Source organism: Corylus avellana, chromosome ca9 (assembly GCF_901000735.1).
Source record: "Corylus avellana chromosome ca9, CavTom2PMs-1.0".
Classification (NCBI taxonomy): domain Eukaryota; kingdom Viridiplantae; phylum Streptophyta; class Magnoliopsida; order Fagales; family Betulaceae; genus Corylus; species Corylus avellana.
In genome coordinates, this window is record NC_081549.1 from 14,013,986 (window position 1) to 14,032,493 (window position 18,508).

At 35.8% G+C, this 18,508-nt stretch overlaps 1 protein-coding gene across 1 annotated transcript; it reads right to left on the bottom strand.

Moving 5' to 3' along the window:
• Positions 1 to 2,827: 2,827 nt before the first annotated feature.
• Positions 2,828 to 17,546, bottom strand: LOC132191518 (protein RRP6-like 2). The gene is made up of 14 exons (XM_059606584.1): positions 16,723 to 17,546; positions 14,601 to 14,756; positions 13,505 to 13,663; positions 13,342 to 13,425; positions 10,818 to 10,897; positions 10,661 to 10,711; positions 9,880 to 9,988; positions 7,041 to 7,123; positions 6,592 to 6,637; positions 6,174 to 6,261; positions 5,891 to 6,060; positions 4,456 to 4,821; positions 4,263 to 4,364; positions 2,828 to 3,661 (listed from the first exon to the last, which is right to left on the bottom strand). The coding sequence occupies exons 1-14, from the start codon at positions 17,425 to 17,427 to the stop codon at positions 3,014 to 3,016; spliced, it is 2,847 nt and encodes a 948-aa protein (XP_059462567.1). The 5' UTR covers positions 17,428 to 17,546; the 3' UTR covers positions 2,828 to 3,013.
• Between the last annotated feature and the right edge of the window lie 962 nt (positions 17,547 to 18,508).

Consider the following 18,508-nt stretch of genomic DNA (forward strand, 5'->3'; position numbering starts at 1 on the left):
GTAAGAGTAAATGTCGTGAATGTTCAATTAGGTTCAATGAAGTTTCATATACCAACTCATATCTTAATTTGAACTTTTATGAATTTACCCTTTTGTCCCTATCAACCTTTAACTTTATTAAATAAACATATAAAATAATTAGATTTGACAGTAGAAAAGCTTTTTTCTTTTTTCTTTCTTAAAAAAAAATACTTTAACTCCAAACTACCACCCATTTCACACCGACTACTTGACCTTCTCCAACTAATATTCCATTACAAATAACCTCATCCGATAGTATTTGGCATTAAAATGGACGGAAAATCACTCACGTATATCACACTTGACTTTTTTTATTTAACTTTTCAAAATGTCCTTAAATTTTAGGGTAAATATATTATAAGTCCCTAAGTCAACCACCCAAAACTAAAAAATCCATAAGTTTTTTTTTTAGACTTTTTACTTCCTGAGTAAATCGAAATGCCAAATAAATCCCTACCGTTAAATTTTTGTAACGCCCATTAGTCCCAATCAAAACCCACTGTTTTACCACATCAGCATAATAATTCTTTATTGATTCAATTTAAAAATTAAATATAAAAACAAAACAAAAAACAAATTGAAGGGGTGGCCAACAGTGGGGCTGCCACCTCTAGCCATCCCCCAACCCCTATGGGGTGGGCAAGGTGTTTGCCCACCCCTAGGGTGGCTTGTGGCACTCCAGGGGGTTTGGGGTTGCGTGCGGGCCACCCCAAACCACCTAGGGGTGGCTTGCGCCCACCCCATGGGTGGTTTAGGATGGCCCGCACGGAGTAATAAGAGGAAGAGGAAGCAGAGTTCCCCTCAAAACCCATTGCAGGATCTCAATGCCTTTTCCAGTAGCATCAATAGCAATAGTAGTGAGGCTTCTTCTCTGTTCATTGAAGCTCTCGGAGGTTGCCTTAGGTTTTTTCGCTCTCACCATTCTTGTTCATCTTCTTTTTCTTCGTCTTCTTCTAATTATAATTCAAAAACCCCTATTCAGAGACTCAAAACCCTCTCCAGGATCAACAAATCTGCTCCTAATGCAAGGTTTCAAAGATATTCAAATCTAAGAGCATCTACAGCAAGGTTTTTAAACTAACTTTTAAGTTAAATTTAACAATTTTGGTGCTCCAGCAAACCTTCTAGAATAGCAATTTTTCTAAAATTTGCTACAATATTTGAAAGTTCACTATAGCACCTTCTAAACATTTTTTATTCTTTCTTTCTCCTCTCTCCTCTCTCATCTCTCTTCCTCTCCCTCTCCCTCTCTCCTCTATCTATAATAAAAAAAATAGATTAAAAAATAATATTTAAATAAAATAGATAGTTTACTGGAGTTCATTGTAAAAAATTAGTAACTAAACTAAAAAAGTTGATTTTCAGTGGCTAAAATATCCATCATCTACTGGAGATGCTCTAAGCCCTCAAATGAGAGCAACCTGTCAAAATCAACTATTCAAGAAAACCAGATAGACCCATATCATAGAAAGCTCATAAGCTCAAGAAAAACCCACCTTGCCTGTACTAGTGGCAATTTGGGGAAAAAAACCCATACTCCCTAGGGGTGGCCGCAAGCCACCACCATACCACTAGGGGTGAGCAAACCACCCCTTGCCCACCCCTGGGGTGACTACAAGCCACCCATAGGGATTGGGGGTGGCTAGTGGTGGCAGCCCCACCGCTGGCCACCCCTTCAATTTTTTATTTTTTATTTTTTTCATATTTTTAAATTAAAGTAGTAAAAAAATTATTATACTAACACAGTAAAACGGTGCGTTTTGATTGGGACTAACGGGCATTACAAAAATTTAATAGTGGAGATTTATTTGGCATTTCGATTAACTAAAAGAGTAAAAAGTCTAAAAAGTCTAAAAAAAAAAAAAAAAACTTAAGGATTTTTTAGTTTTGGCTGATTGACTAAGAGACTTATAATATATTTACTCTAAAATTTATTGAGGAAACTTCTCTTAATGCCATTGAACTTCAATCACTTTTGCAAATAACCTTCAAAGTTCAAAATTTCTCAATTTTTTTTTTTTTTTTTAACTCAAAAATTCTCAATTTAGTATATCAAACTTTTAATTTTTTGCAATGTCACTCATCTATTAGGTTTTTCCATTAATAAATGTTTCATTTATTTACAATTCAAATAAAAATGTTTTATTTATTTGGTGTCAATATTTTCTTACATAAAAATATGAAGATATCATTATTCACCGAATACATTACTCTCACATATTCTTAGGAAAAGATCTACGAATAGTCATCGAAGATTACAAAAAAAAAAAATTATGTCTGGCACCCTAGATAAACATCTTGCCTCATGGCAACTCAAACATTTATGTGCTAAAAACGTTCATTTTTTTATTCCTACGGGAAATCGAATTCATTTCATAGCTTTACTTTGTTACCTTGACCTAAATTTATACGTAATGCCATAAGTTTCTCTTGTGTCCCTTCAAAAATTATGCAACTTTATCCTCAAGAGGTAACTCAATCGACTGTGTACCACGCCTTATGAAGCGGAGGTCACTAGTTCGAATCCCCCCTCCCCCTTCCCTTGTATGGACATGTCCAAAAATATATATATATATAACTTTGTAAATCATCATTGGACGTGTGATTTTAATCAAATTATTATTTTAAAAGTCACCTTATTTTTTTTCGGGACACGAGTGATACAAAGAAGACTTTTAAAATTACTCTACATTTATTGCATAATAAAAGACCCACCAATAGAAAACAGATCAGTCTTCATTTGCTTAGCGTGAATAGTTCTAAACCCTAACCCGTAAATTCACATAACTAACCGGCGGAAAAAAGAGAAAAAAGAAAATAAATGAATAAATAATTTCTTGGTTAATCAAATGGTGCTTGGCACTGCTTCGCTACTCGTGCAAGCTACCATCCAGATCATTTGATTCATTTGAGGTTCCTTTGGAAAGACAACATACATTGTTTTCATTTCTGTTATACAACCCTTAGACCAATGCAAGGACTAGTCATATACTCAGCGAAACGTTGAACTACGGTTCCCTGTCGCCGGAAAAGCTTGCCGTCGTCTGCCCTGTGGAAGAAGTTCTGTTGTCCCATCCTCTCTTTGGACGACTGCACCTATAACTGAACCTTTTTTCTTATTCCCAGAATTACCCAACCTCTTTAAACCTTTGTTGTCACTTCCTGATGCCGACCGTTTCTCTGGATCTTCTCCAAATCTCACCTCTTTCCTTGCTGCTTCATAATCAAATGGCTTCACCTGCAAGACGCCGGATTCTTGAGATTTGTCAACTTGTCTGCCCTTTCCATTTTGATTAATTGATTCGAAGCATTTTTCGAAGCTCGAAGACAGTTCTGAGAGAGACATAGCCTCATCTCTGTTATCCAACTCCAAAGCAGACATCCCAAAATTGTTCTTCTGGTCATTTGTACCTTCTGAGTTTCCACCTATCGACTCCTCTGCCTTTGAATTATCATCTAACAATATAATTTCATCTGTTTTAGAGCTGGAAGCCGGCATGGCAACAGATCCTTGAGGATCACAAATTTCCACAGCCATATCTTGCACTTCTATAACTGGTTTTGACTGCTCACTCGTGCCCCGAAATGAGTGGAAGGGAAAGTTCACTGAAGATCTGATTTGCTCCAACTTCATCTCTTCCTGGAAAAAGATAATTTTTATTCAAAAGAAAAAACAACGCAAAATCCAGGTAGCATAGCAATTTATCAAAGACGCGCACAGCAATCACAACATACGAATTCAAATTTTTTTTTTATAAGGTAATTGAAAATTCATTAAAAACTGCAAAGGCGTAAACAGAAAGTATACAAGAAAAACACCTAACTAGGAAAAGAGAAATCAAGAAAATCATAAAAGCACAACATATGAATTCAACTTACAGCCATTAAATAATTAGAAAGAAAGGAGCCAATGACAGAAATACCAAATACTGCACAAATATGTCACACAATACATCATCAAATATATTAAATAATTAAATATATGGATGAGTGACACTCAGCAAACAGGCACAGGAGAATTTCACATTGTAAGCAACAATCATTCCCCCCCCCCCCAAAAAAAAAATTAAAAAAAAAAACCACTAAAAAGAAAAAATCCCATCTCTTTCTGGGATATTTAATATAGCAAGCCAGGTTCAAGTATTAACTACCCTAGAAATTGAAATTCACAAAATAAAAAGGTCGGCAAACCAGAAGAACGACTATGCTGCATTAGCTAGGTGAGTATATATACAACCCACCTTTTTATCAGTATTAAACTTTCTCTTTGGGGCTGAACTTCCCAGCAGCGCCCCAAAAGCACGGCTAGGCTTCTTTAGCATCTGAACAGTAGCTCCAGTAGCCTATAAATGAAGAGGTAATCAGTTCTAGGCTAAACCACTACCAATAAGAATCGGCATTATAAATATAAAAAGGAATCATACTTTACACAACCTTAGCTGAATGCAACACCAAGGTATCATCATTTGTGTCTCTGCTCTGCCCAGAAGTAGTGAGGTCTCCCCTAGGGAGCTCCAAAATATGACTATCAGAATCAATATTTAGTTTACCATTTTTATCTGAATGCTCGTTATGAGAGCCTCCTCGTGCATCTCTGCCAAGTTTAAAGGCACTGCATCCAAGCTCCAAAGACTCTGCTTTCAGCACAGAAGAAGCAGGCAAAAGCAGAGACATATGACCATTTATCGTATTGCTACCATCAATGCTTTCTTTTCTAGCATTTGCAGCTTCAACTTCTGTAGAAGTATCAGGTGAGAAGACTTCAGATCCGTCAGTAACCACAATATTTTCTTCCGCTGCCTGAATAATGAAAAAAATACTGCTATTTAGAAGAATACCAGTTAACATTGTGCAGTGAAAGTAAAAAAAGTTCAAAAATCTGAGAGCACAATTTCTCCACTATAATGGGACAGCCCAATCAAAATATCAATTTTCATGGGCATTACCCATTTTCACTTTATTACCACTTGTATAAGAATCCTTGACACATTGAATGTACTAAATTTTCATGTAATTTCACCAATATATGTAAAAAACAGGAGAGAACAAATCAAAATTGAAGGAACAGCGTCTCATCATAGTTTATCCCCCTTCATAAATAGGACAGTCACAGTTATGGCAAATGGTCAACCAAGTCAACCTCTCAATATCCTCTCCACTTGCTCCAATTCAACGCATAGCCTTATGGACTCACTAGCTTTACAATTGATTGTTTGAGCATGACCATAGAATATTTTTGTATGCATAAGTTTTCTCAACCTAAGAGGATCAGACATTCTAACGAAGAGAATTATACTTGGCAGCATTAAAGCTATCTGAACCCCTTCCCATTGGCAAACCTACAGAACCAGTGCACCTTTAAGGATTAAATTTCAGGGACGCATGATAAATTGAGTTAGACCACAGATAATAAATTAAACAAGTCTTTCATAACAATTGATAACAACCAATATCTTCCAATTTCTATTTTAACTAATACATTTGTAGAACTCACGGCCACATTCTATGGATATCAGATTCCACATGATCCCAATGAATTCCTACTCATAATTATTGACTTGAATTTATTTTGGTAGATAACAGACAAGACATGATGACATCATGAACTGTAGCTCCATACTAATGCTTTAATCAGTTAATGTTGCAAAGCCTGTTCCAACAGATCAAATTTTGTAGTCTTCACTTTTTATGTCTGAATGCTTTTACCTACCAAGTTAGTCTTTCCAACTTTTAAATTCTATGTATGAACTTTACCTTTGTAGATAATGACTCATCTTAAGACTACTTTATGATATGATCAAACAATCGTTCACAATTTATGCAGCAATTTCAATTTTCACTCTATCATCAAACCCCACATGGGCCTTACCATTTCAATGTGGCCCACCTTCAGATGTTCAGCAACAGCTTCAAATGCAGCAGCATTTTGCAGAGAATGCCTAATGATGCTAACAACAGAAGCAAGATTGCGCTCAACATAAGGGTGCTTTGACTTTACCAGTCGACGTAGCTTGCTAGTAGAGTCAGGCTTGTGCTTGGCTTTGACAACAGAAAATAAAATTATTCAAACAGGTATAACATATGGATACACTATTTGAAAACAAAATTTAATTAATTAAAGCTGATTAATATTTGCTCCAGTTTCCCAATACCAATTTCAAGAACAACTTTGTTTGGCAATACATAACCAGTACTCTCATCCTCTGCACGAGCAACAACATCTCGCCACTCACAAAGCCCCTGCAACTCATTTGAGTATGAACGTAAGAGAGAAACCAGATAACTAAACCCCATTACATTGTAGAAAGCAACTGCAGATTATCAGTTGATCACTGAATTTTTTTGATAAGTCAGTTGATCACTATGAATGAAAATAGTTCATCTATAATATAAATCATCTATGTATTTGTGACAGACTTGTATGATGATTGGTAAATTCCAAGGCTTCTACATTTCTAACAATCATATTATTGTATACGCAAATAAAAGATCTTCTGTAATAAATCTCCCTGATGCACTATTAATCTCAATAATAAAAGAGAAAGCACAGGAAAATGAGAAGCGACTTACCGCAACAACAGCTAGCTGCTGAGCATCGAGAGCAGCAGCCTGCAACCTGCATCAAAAGAAAAAATAAATGTTTACTGATAACTTCTTGTTAAGAGAGAACTAGACCCTGCCAAAAGAAAAAGTATTGTGAAATAGGGCTTTTTTTTGGAAGAGGCGGGGAAAGAGCAAAAAAACAAGCATAACTACTAGGTTTTTCTTTTTTAAGTAATACGTGCAGGTTTGCCAAAAAGGGTCATAACCCAAGTAGGTAAGAAGTATACAAATGAGATTACCGCATGAAAAGATAAATTACAATTCAAAATCTAAAGGTAATAAAAGAAAGATGTCAAAGAGCCAAACAAAGAGTGGACTGACGGCCATCTGCAAACTCAAAGAAAATTCAACCTAAATCGCTATACATTAATAGAAAGTTCATGTAATTAAATGGAATTTTAAACTAAGAAACTGACCCATATATATATAGATACGAATTTTCAGTCAAAAGCTCTTTTTCGTACAGCTGCATGCATACATCATAACTGCGCTTGTAGACCTGTCAGCAATAAGACACTTAAGTGAACATAGTAAAGTTATAGAAATTTACACAAGCATAACACAAGAAAGACAATGATAACGCCACTTTCCTCAAGCTCTTTATCAAACCACACATTTACATATCTTACTTGGTAGGAAAGAAAAATTGTCCTCAAATTTGCAGGATTAGCAACTAATAGAATTGGAATATGTGTTCATATGATTTCAAATGGGTAAGAAATTTGAACAATTTCACATTAAAACTTGTTCTTGCTGTTGGCCCAAAGCATAAGCAACCTTCACAATGTTAGCAGTTACAATTGCAAGTGAAAGACTGGTCCACAAAGTTCCTAAAAATCCCCAAACGCAAGGGAGAAGGCAGTCAGGCGGCAAGTTGCATGCACATACGCACCCACGCCCACACTCACCCAAAGCCACAAATCCCATGCAACCAAATGGCTCCCAACAAACCCAACTGTCTCCAGAGATCCCACTAAGGACCTAAAACACCCAGACTTTCATACCTTGCTGGTCAGAATCTTTATAAAGGCAAAGTTCATGATTTGGACAATTGTCCAATAATTGTACATACAATTTTATGTTAGTCCGTGCATGTTAGGAAACAACTAACATCAATTCATTAAATTCTAAATATTATAAAATAGAATACACAATTTAGTTCGGACTTTATTCCAGATGGGAAAAAAATGTAGTGTTATTCATGTACTACTAAACTAAGTGAGACATTTAAGGCTCATCTGATGCACTAAATGATCCTCATCACCTTGTCTCAATCTGATGGAATACAAAAGATTGAAAAAAAAAGTGACCAAGTCCACCTCCCAATCCTATACTAGTCTGGTGAAAGATATATCCCACTAAAGATTTCCATTAATGAACTACATACGGTCTGCCACCCACATCTCCTCACAACGCACAATATTAAACAACTTCGGAAAAGTTGCTTTGAGCACTCGTCCCCACACCACAAATTATTCCTTCAATGAGAGGACGATGGTGAAATTAAAGGTCTTCTTCAACACCCTATACCACTAGATTGTTGCCTATGATTGTTTTCATATTTTTAGTTTTCATGACTTTTTTTATCTGTTTTCTTTTTTTAGTTAGGTATTTTTCTTATATACTTCATGTATGCTTGGGTGCACCATTTTTCATTATAATGAATTTTAATTAGTTTAAAAAACAAAATTCAGGATTGCTCTTAAAGGCCACATCAAACTCTAATGCACTGAAATTCTTATTTGAGTCAAACATTTAAAAGATGACAGAAACCTACAGAGAAGGAGATTGGTGGATCCTGCAATGAAATTACAAGAAAGATATAAATATATCAGGGAAAGAAGAGATAAATAGATTACCCCTATGGCTAGGGGTGTCAAAAATTACCGGAAAACTGGAACCAGAACTGGAACCGGGAAACAGGAAACCGGGGACCCGGTTCCAGTTTGAAAAATCCAAAAACCGGGTACCCCGGTTCCGGTACCCGGTTATTACCGGGAAACCGGAAACCGGGTTTCCATTTTATTTAATAATATTTATATATTATTATATTTATATATTAATATATATATATATATTATTATGCTAAGTTGAAATTTTTAGACAGTCAATTTGGAGAGTAGGAAAAATAGAAAACAAAGAAATATATTGTTTGAATATTTATATACATATATATTTATTGTTGTAATAATTATTTGGAACAATCACAACAAAACTCCTTTAATTTAGATAAAAAGACTAATAGATTTTTTAAAAAAATGAGCCAACTTATGAAAAAAAAAAATGGGCTTATTTTAGGCCCAATACCTAAAATAAGCCCAAAAAACAATTTTCTTAAAAAACCGGTTACCGGACCGAGTAAAACTGGAACTGGCCGGTAACGGTTTCTCAAAACCGAGAACCGGGGTACCCCGGTTACAGTTCCCAGTTTTGGCCAAAAACCGGGAAACCGGACCGGGTTGACACCCCTACCTATGGCTGGAGCCAAAACTCAACTTTCAAAATAGAAAAATTTATTATGAGAAGTGACCATTGCTTCATGTAAATATCAAGATGAAAATATATAGAATAACTTCTTTTTTTGATAGGTGAAATGATATAGAATAACTCAACAAAAGCAAAAAAATTCTGGACTTTTGGTGGATATCCCATAATGTACACTGAATCGCCACACTAGAATCTCTTATAATAAATGAAATTCATCCATCCAAAACCATTGCAACAAATTCAAAATTGTACTATCATCAAGAACTGAGAACAGTCAAATGTCCAAGTTATGCACATTGACCCGTCAGCTCTTGATGCAGCTACTAAAGGTTGATTTATGTTGATATGTGTGCACCTTCGCAATTTCATCAATTTCAAGATCTATGTTGCGGGGTCCACATCGATGACCAGTAGAAGCAAGAACTATACAGTTTCATAGCTTATATATATATGTCTCAGGGATTAAACAGTTTTTAACTACAAAAAGCACCCCCAATTCACAATGCATCAAGCAGTAGGCAGTTGATATACGCTCCTAGTGTACAAAGCACTTTAAATACAACGGGAATGATGAGCACTTCAGACCAGATAAAATTAAACTCATGCAATATGAAACCATAAGTAGAAACTAAAATAAATTATCAAAAGACAAAGGCTTCTGAAGTTTGTCACATTAATGCACAAACAATATAAACATCATAAAGGGGCACATACTCGTATAATTCCACAAAATATCTAGAAGATACTAATGGTGCATGAGGATTATACCTCAACTAGAGGAGCATCAAAATTTTCAGATTCCTTGGGCATTGAAAACAACTTGATTCTCATTAAATCATACATATGCAATAAATAGTGTGTATCTTCTCTGGCATATCTGTAATCAAAAGAAACATAATTAGATGATGGAACTTAAATAACCTCCATCATTAGTGAGAAAAAGTAAACAAGCAATAATGAGCATGCAACACCTTAAACATAAATTAAAACTGACACCCACTTATAAAACATTCAAACTGAATAAACAAAAATTGATTTATGATGCTACTGGAAGTCAGTACTTTTTTCATAGTTGCATATTTAGAGTACTCTCTGGTGCAAATCCTCCAATGAGTTCAGCTGCAATCAATTGAAACTACCTCCCAAACAGATTTCACTGATATTGCGCATTACTTCTATGGTAACATCCTCTTTCTGTGACTTTATACAATCTAAAGTGAGGACTGTCTCAGTTTCAGGAGTGAGATTTATAAATTGATGTACTCCTCATAAAGTTACCCGCGGCTTACATATTTCCCTATTCAAACTACCTATGGATGTGATCTCATATGCCAAGTGATGATTAGTGGGTGCAACTAAATGCATGTAACAGAGAGGAGCTGAACCCGCCAGAAGTACTAGTTCACCTTTTGGTTACTGAATTATTAAATCTATTGTTAAGGGAAAAAAGAATAAATGAAATTAGAATTACCCCCCCAAAAAAAAAGGGCAACAATGAGAAGAATTGCAAGCAAGAAATACATGTGACAACTACTAATTTCAACTGTACCTGAGCATCTCCTCAGGAAGAGGGCGTAATCTCCAATCTGCATTCTGGTATCTGCAAGGAGTTGACTGGTCAACCTTACAGTTTATGGAAGAAGAATAAGTCAAACCATAACCTGCAACCGATAAAGGGAATAGGGAAATTAACTAAAAAGACGTACTCTTTGTTAGCGGTAACTCCACAAAAGTGATGCAAAAGAAACTCCAAGCTATTTCTCTCTAGTTTTAACACCTTTGAGGCCTGAAGATTAGAAAGAAAATGCACATTCGCTTTAAAGTATAAGAAAAAACATAAAACAGTCATGAATACATTGCAAAAGAGGAAGGGGGCATTTTGAGGTGAAGGGAAAGGAGGATTGAAAAGCAACCTAAAGAATTGTGCCAAGTATCTTTATAGAAAGAACAACTTTCTCATTTACCATTGGACCTAATAACCAAGTGGCACCTCTTCCCTTTTAATAAGCAGGACCCATTGGCAAATATGGAAAGGCTACCCCTTTGTTCAGCCTACTATTACCAATTAAGTGAAAAGACAACTACCTAATCTTCTTTAGAAGGAACAATATAAATTCTCATAAACTTTGGTAAACACGTGAAGGTATGTTTTAATGTAAGTTGCAAATCAAACCCATGGGTATCAACATAATAAAACAAGAATCGGAACCGTATGCCAATGAACTCTACCTGAAATAGCACTTCCTCTCCCCTTATGAACAAGTTAGAATGAGTTTGTGTATTCAAGAACCAATAGATACATGCATAACAATAAACAAAAATAAATAAATGTAATCAGCGTTGCTCCACTACAATACTAAAAATATACAGGCCAATGACAACAAACACATTAGCAGAGGCCCAAACAGAAATATCTCATCTTAAATCTTTCCATTTAAATAAGTCATAATATCAAGACTATCTCCAATCCAACCTTCTTATCATGTGGAAGAAAGATTAAAATATAGTTTTGAACCAAATACAAAATCTTTGGGATTTACCATGTCCATCTAAGATGGGAGCCAAAACACACTGGCAATTTGTCTTCTACTAGCAGCCACAAATACAAAGAATGCACACATCTAACGTTTGAGTGCTAAATTGGTATATTGTCATCCATCAATTATTTCAACGTCAAACTGATGAAGCCAAGTACGGCACTCTTATAGAGTTTACAAAAGGCGTGGAAAAGATGCTTCGAAGGCTCAAACTTTTGGCACATGCTAGATGGTATGGAGTATACTTGGGAGCTACAATTTAGTTCAAGTCTGGTAGGGCCTTATTTTGTATTTTAACTTAATGGTATTGGGTTTTACTGAAAGATTTCACGAGTTATTTTGGTTTGCACTTCAATAGTTGAAGTTCAAAGAGTCAAAGTCCATTAGGGTTGGGCATTAGACATCTATAAATGTAAACGGAAATGTAATAGTTTGTCTATGATTACAGAATAAAGAAGACGTCGATCAGAGTTCTAGGAACTATTGCTTTTATGGATTGTATGATGTAACCCCTCCTAATATATTTCCACACTCCCAGTCCAAAGGACCCTGCTACCACTTTTAGAACACCAACCTTCTCTAGATGAACTCCACACTCACATTAACAAACCAATAGTGGAATAGGCCATCTTGTTAAAATTTTATAATGAGCAAATAACACACCATTCAATGAACTCCACGCTGGAGAACTCTGTATGGAGCACACACATCAACTCTATTGAACATCAAAATTTGGAATTGCAAGACCATTGGCCACAAATGCTCACATGAAAAAGATTTATCAAGATCCTAAAAAACTCTATACATCAGTCGGTTATCTTGAAAAGTGAAAGATATAGATTTGGGGTTGGTTATATCAATAAGATGGCCTAAACCATCCCCCAGAACACAAAATTCTCTATTCAATCAATTTTCAAATAATGTAATTTTATTTTCACACTGCTATGTGTCAAGAAACAAGCAAGGAAAAATTGTTGTGGTTGTTTTACACTATGTAGATATGCAAATATGTGAATAAAAGTGGGTAGATTCATAAGCCTCTATAGAGAAAAGGCGGATATTCCAACAAGGAAAGCTTCTCCATTATTATCAGTTGGTCATATGGTCATACTTTCTTTATATATATATATGACTTGGCCATTGGTTCTATTACTATATCAAATCCAACATCCTTGGAAACAAAGAGAGAACCCAAGTAAACGTGTATGTTCCTTCCAAAGAGAAGAAACTGACACTCCATCCCTCCAACTCCATGAAATAGCAAGTAAAAGAATTCAAGTATTTCTACCTAAAAGAGTAGAGTGAAAAGTTAAATTGTTTTCTCCAAATAAAGCAAAAGAAGTTACATAATCGTTCTTGAACACCCAAAACCCATAACCAAACCCATCACTTAATTCATTGCTGATAGATTTATCTTGAGGCACAAAAAGTGCATTGCATAAAATTTGGTATGATCTTACAACCAATGTTGTACATGTAGAGCAAAACTACTTGGGAATATCAGCTTCTGCTGGGTAAATGTACTGATAAATTTAACAATGGTAATATAAAATATTTACCTACAGAATTTTTTTTTTCCAATAAAAAATTCAATCTCTATCAAAGCGGGCGCCACCCCCATACATAGGAAGTATAAAAGATAACCCCTTTTAAGGAGGAAAAAAAAAACAAGCATCCAAAAACTCAGGCAAACCTGGCCAGTGTCAAACAAATTGCAAACATAAATGCCAAAGTCCCGCTGAAGCCATACAATATCTCGATCTGCTCCATGCATAACCTAATTAATAACATATATTATCACACAATGAAGTAAATATGAAACAAAACCAAAAAAAGCAGGCATGCAAGAGATCAACCTTTCTCTTGGTAGGGTCCTTAAAAACTTCCCTTAGGTATGGTCCAATATGAATTCGAAGCTTTAGAGTATCCACAACAAAATCTTCAGTTCTAGTAGATATTTGCATCAAGCAAGTTAATCCTTGAAAAGATCGATATTGATTATGTTCCAAATCAACCTAGCAAAATTTGATTAAGTTCAGGGGTAGACAACGCACAGATATTGAAAGAAAGATTGGCAAAAAGAAAACTATAACAACAGTTCCAAAAGCTGAAAAACATATTGATAAAAAAAAAATCCCTGCAATCAGAACTAATGGAGAAATTTCAACAAGAACATTAAAAAGGTCAACTTTAGAAATTGCTCAGTACAATATCAGCCTCACATTAATTTTGAAGTGACACTAGTTCCAGGAGGGAAAAAATGGAGAAGTAATTGAGACAAGCAATTAGCAGTACTGAAGCGAGCAGAGTTAGATTCAAAGCTCATAAAAATTAGTTTGAAATTTTAGATAAGATAACTGGTTTGCCAATTGATACCAATTGCAAAAGTACATAAGCACTGTAACTAAGACTCAGCCATTTTTACGTATAAACAAGTGCAACATGTCAAAATCTAGTTCACCAGAAGTTTAGAGTGCAGTTCTATACTACATAAAATCTTCAGCCTAACTGAATCCACTTGTCAACTTTGCACAAACAAGATTGTCGCAATGCAATCCAAATTCTTGCCTTCATGATATTATGAAAGAAAAATTTACGTCAAAGGCTATTTTAGTAGTTGCACACAGCCAACTATGAGGACTCCCGATTTGCAAATATAGGTGTATATGGGGTTCCGTGAGTTTACCAGTTCAACATACATAAAACTGAGATTGACTCGGGAAACGACTCATTTTGCACTCTATGCCTTGGTAATAGAATTATAGAAGTAAACACTTCAAGTTCTAATCTTTTGTGAATGATTGTTATTGCACATGAGAAACTTTCTATTCAACACTGAAATCAAAAGATTTAATTCAAGTCTAGCAAAAACGACCAAATATCTTTAAAAGCACAAATAAGCATGTCAGCTACCACTTGTCGACATAACACAAATCTCGTAGTCAAATTTACCGCAAATTCATTTACACCACGCAATTTAGCAGCCAACTCTTTCAGATCTTTCACTTCCTCCACAAGCTTGAATGGGGTTGACTCTATCGAGGGAGGTTTTATAGGATCCACATTCCCAATATCTTTATCAACAAAATCCAAAACCAAAAGCTTCTCCTGTGTGAATGAGAAACCATATTAACAGCACAATATTTCTAATTTTGCCAATATTACGAATAGATTATACACGGAAACAATAAAATAAAAGATTAGAAAATCTAAATAACTGAAGTTAAATGAAACTGAAAGATAAAACATAATTGCCAATCCACTTTTTTTTATATACGTAATTTAATTCCATTAAATTACTTATCAAGAAAAAAAAAAACAAAAAAAAACAAAAAACAAACAAAAACAAACCAAACCTTAAGCTCATGGAAAACACTGCATTTAATTACTTAACAACAATCCTAACACTCCTCTGAATATGGGCCAGACTCCTCAATGAGGGGAGCCTAACATGTAGAATTTAGAGTAGAGTGGAGTCAGGTTTTTTAACTCAAACCACCTCCTCTAATACTTATGCCAAAAGTTTAAGTTAATAGGAAATAATCATTTCAATCACTTAACTATTTTTTTTTTTTTTTTTTTCAATCACTTAACTATTATTCTCATATAATCAACATGCATATATGTCAAAAAAGCATGTTCCTTAAAACACACTATTTAGTAAAGACAGAAATTTTCTCCAAACCAATATGAAGGAAATATCCTCCAACCCATGTAAAATGGTGCCAAGTGTCTTTAAATATTTAAAAGACACATTAAATTTAGTCTAATTTAGTAAACTACTATTAATGAGGTTAAGAATTTAATGTGCCTTTTAAATATTTATAGACATTTGGCACTATTTTACATAGGTTGAAGGATATTTCCTCCATACCGGTTTGGAGGAAATTTCTGTCCATCTTAGTAATGCGTCAATTAGGACATATAGCCTAATCATGCTTATCAAACCCATGACCCAACAAAACGAAATCCATGTAGAAAGACCAAAAAACAAACAAGGTGACAAGAATAATTATTTAATGCAGTTTTGAATCATTATATCCTTTATGTGTATGCATCTAAGAGTGGTAGTTTACCCCTATAAAAAAGCACACCATCCAATTTGCCTACATATTTCATGTCCTTCGTCCCTCACCTTGCAGGTGCTGCCAACCGCATATAGAAGCTTCATCGAGATTTCTTTATGGGGCAGACTAGGTGAAGAGTTCAAATTTCACTTGATAAGTTGGCCCAGGGTATGTTCTCCGATCTCTAATGAAGGGTTGGGGGGGTAAGAACTTGTTGAAGTTCAATCGTGCTCTTTTGAAAAAATGGTTTTGGCACTATGTGCATGAGAGAGAGGCATAGTGGAGAGTTATGGTGGACTCTACATTTGGCAATTTGTGGGCGGGTGGTGTTCTAATGAGCCTCTTGGGCTGTATTGGGTGGGGGTTTGGGGAATTTCACTCATCAAACCGTTTGACGGGAGGGTTGACATTGCAAACTTCTTAAAGATGATAACCTCAATTTTGACACTTTTTAAAGTTTAAAAGTATAATTGCAAAAATGATGAAAGATCAAAGGTGGTAAGTGAAGTTTTTCCAAAAAATAAATTTACTAAAACTCAAACTTAAGATAGTATTCTGGTTTTTAATTACTAAATCCCAAAATTAAGATATAAAAGAGAAAAAAAAAAGGTACCAAAGGTTTGAAAGATCAAGATCATAGGCTGTCTCCTAATTCAAGAACAATTTGCCCAATTTATTTTTAAGTTATGTAAAAAGAAATCCTAGATGCAAGTCACCCCTACATTTGTGAAACTTTACTTCACCATCCAATTTTATTGGCAATCAACTTATCAACACCACGGTTTCAAGAATGAAACCTTGTCGCAATGCAAACCATTACAGCATATCACATAAGCGAAACCATGAATTGCCTCTCATATACCAAAGTACCCCAACACAATCACTCATTTCATCCACCATCCTAATCAAAAGAACATCTTTAGTGGATTCCCATACGCAATAATTTACGAACTACACCCAACAGTTATTGATCAAATTCCACAAAATCAAAATTAGAAACCACTAACCAGGGGATGAATAAACCTCAGCCCATCCTCACTCGTCTGCAACCAAACGTGCTCAAATTGCTGGTTCGAATTATTCACAAGAATATTGAACTCGTCCTGCGGCTTCCGTATGGATGGAATATGAAACGGCACCTTCTGCTTCGGCCCCGTTGTCTTCTTATCCTTGATCGCAACCTTCACCCCCGTCACCACACTTGCCTCCGGCGAGCCATGGCTCGCCGAGCCATGTCTCACCCCTTTCTTCTTCTTCCCGTACACCAACTGAAACCCGTCATCCGCGTCCGTTATGGCCTGGCCGGTCTCTTCTTCCTTCTTTCTAACCCTCTGGAACTCATCGGCCGAAACGTGGAACCGCTCCAATAGTTCGTCGTTCACGTTCACCAGCCAGTCGTGCGCGTCATCAATGTCGCCATGGGCAGGGAATGCCATTTCTTTGCCCCCCCAAACACCCGCCGTCGAGGAGCCTATCGCCTCAAGCATCGACTGCGATTTCTTGGAGATTTCTTGGATCGGGGCCTTGAACTCATCGAAGTTGTTGAAGAAGTGGAAGTCCTTACCGGAGGGTAAGCCGCGGGAGGAACCGGAGAGGTTAGACACCGACGAAGCTAGAGAGCCTGTAGTCAGGGCATGTAGGGTTTGGGCCTTCTCGGATTGGCCTTCGTCGACGTTCATTGCGTCATCGTGGTTGCGGTGGTGTTGGTTCATGGCGATCGTAGAAATCTTTTGATATTGGTTAGGGTTTGTGAGGGGTTTAGGGTTAGGGTTTTAGCATTTCCATTACAGAGAGCTCCAATTATTAACGTGCGTCTCAATTTTCAGTTAAGAAATTTCAGAGTACTGTAAGGCAAAGCGAGCGTGACTGTACGTCGTCTGTGTCACGTGACCAGCGGGGGAATAATGCACCTGACAGTAAAATAAATGTGATTTGAACGATGACCTTCTTTCTTTCGTTCTTTCTTTTTCTTTTTCTTTTTCTTTTTTCTTTTTTTTCTTTAACAGTCACATTTTAAAATAAGTTAAAATTTTGTAATGAAAATTTGAATGTTTGATTTGTGTAAATTATTTTAATTCTTATTGATATTTTGTTGGGACTGAATCACATTATGGCTCAGTTAAACTTAAAGAAACACCTGCAATTCGCGCCATTTATTCATAGTTCATGTTGATGGACTTCCAACATGTTTGGAATTGTGGTAAAAATATAGTTTTTAAGTTAAAAAAAAAAAAAAGTTTAGAGAAAAAAAGAAATTCATTTTTAAGTTTTTTAAAAAATACATTTTGACTATTTTTAAAGTGAAAAAGTCAAAAATAAATAAATAAATAAATATTTTTTTGTATTAAATAGGCCAGCTTTTTATTTAGCTTACTTTTTTTAAATAGTAAAAATACTTTTAAAACTCCCTAGTACAATATAAAACGAGTAATGCTACGGAAGAGCATTCTATCAGCAATCTGTTCGCACCTTTCTGAGCTGGCATGGTTAACTCAACCATAGTTATCCACTTTATTAAAAAAAAAAACAATCACACGTTCAGGTTAAGATTTCAAATTTTCATTTCTTCTCCCAAATCCCCCAAAACGTTTCTCTCTCTTCCTCTCCCACGCTGCTCCCTCCCTCCCCTCATCTTCCGCCGCTACCAACCTCCAAGCACTGCCGCCACTGAAAGCCACCCATGCCACCACTGGTTAAGCCGACCATCCAAAACCACTGAACGTCACCAGCTCGAAAATCCGGCAGACCTCCACCCGCCACAACGACCGGTGTCGCCCACCATCGCCCACCATC

Coding starts and splice junctions, on each gene's coding strand:
- LOC132191518 (XM_059606584.1), bottom strand. CDS start 17,427: ATGAACCAACACCACCGCAACCACGATGACGCAATGAACGTCGACGAA. Junction 6,638..7,040: donor TCGTATCTATATATATATGG/GTCAGTTTCTTA, acceptor CTTTTGATGCAG/GTTGCAGGCTGCTGCTCTCG. Junction 6,061..6,173: donor CAAAGTTGTTCTTGAAATTG/GTATTGGGAAAC, acceptor CTGTTGTCAAAG/CCAAGCACAAGCCTGACTCT.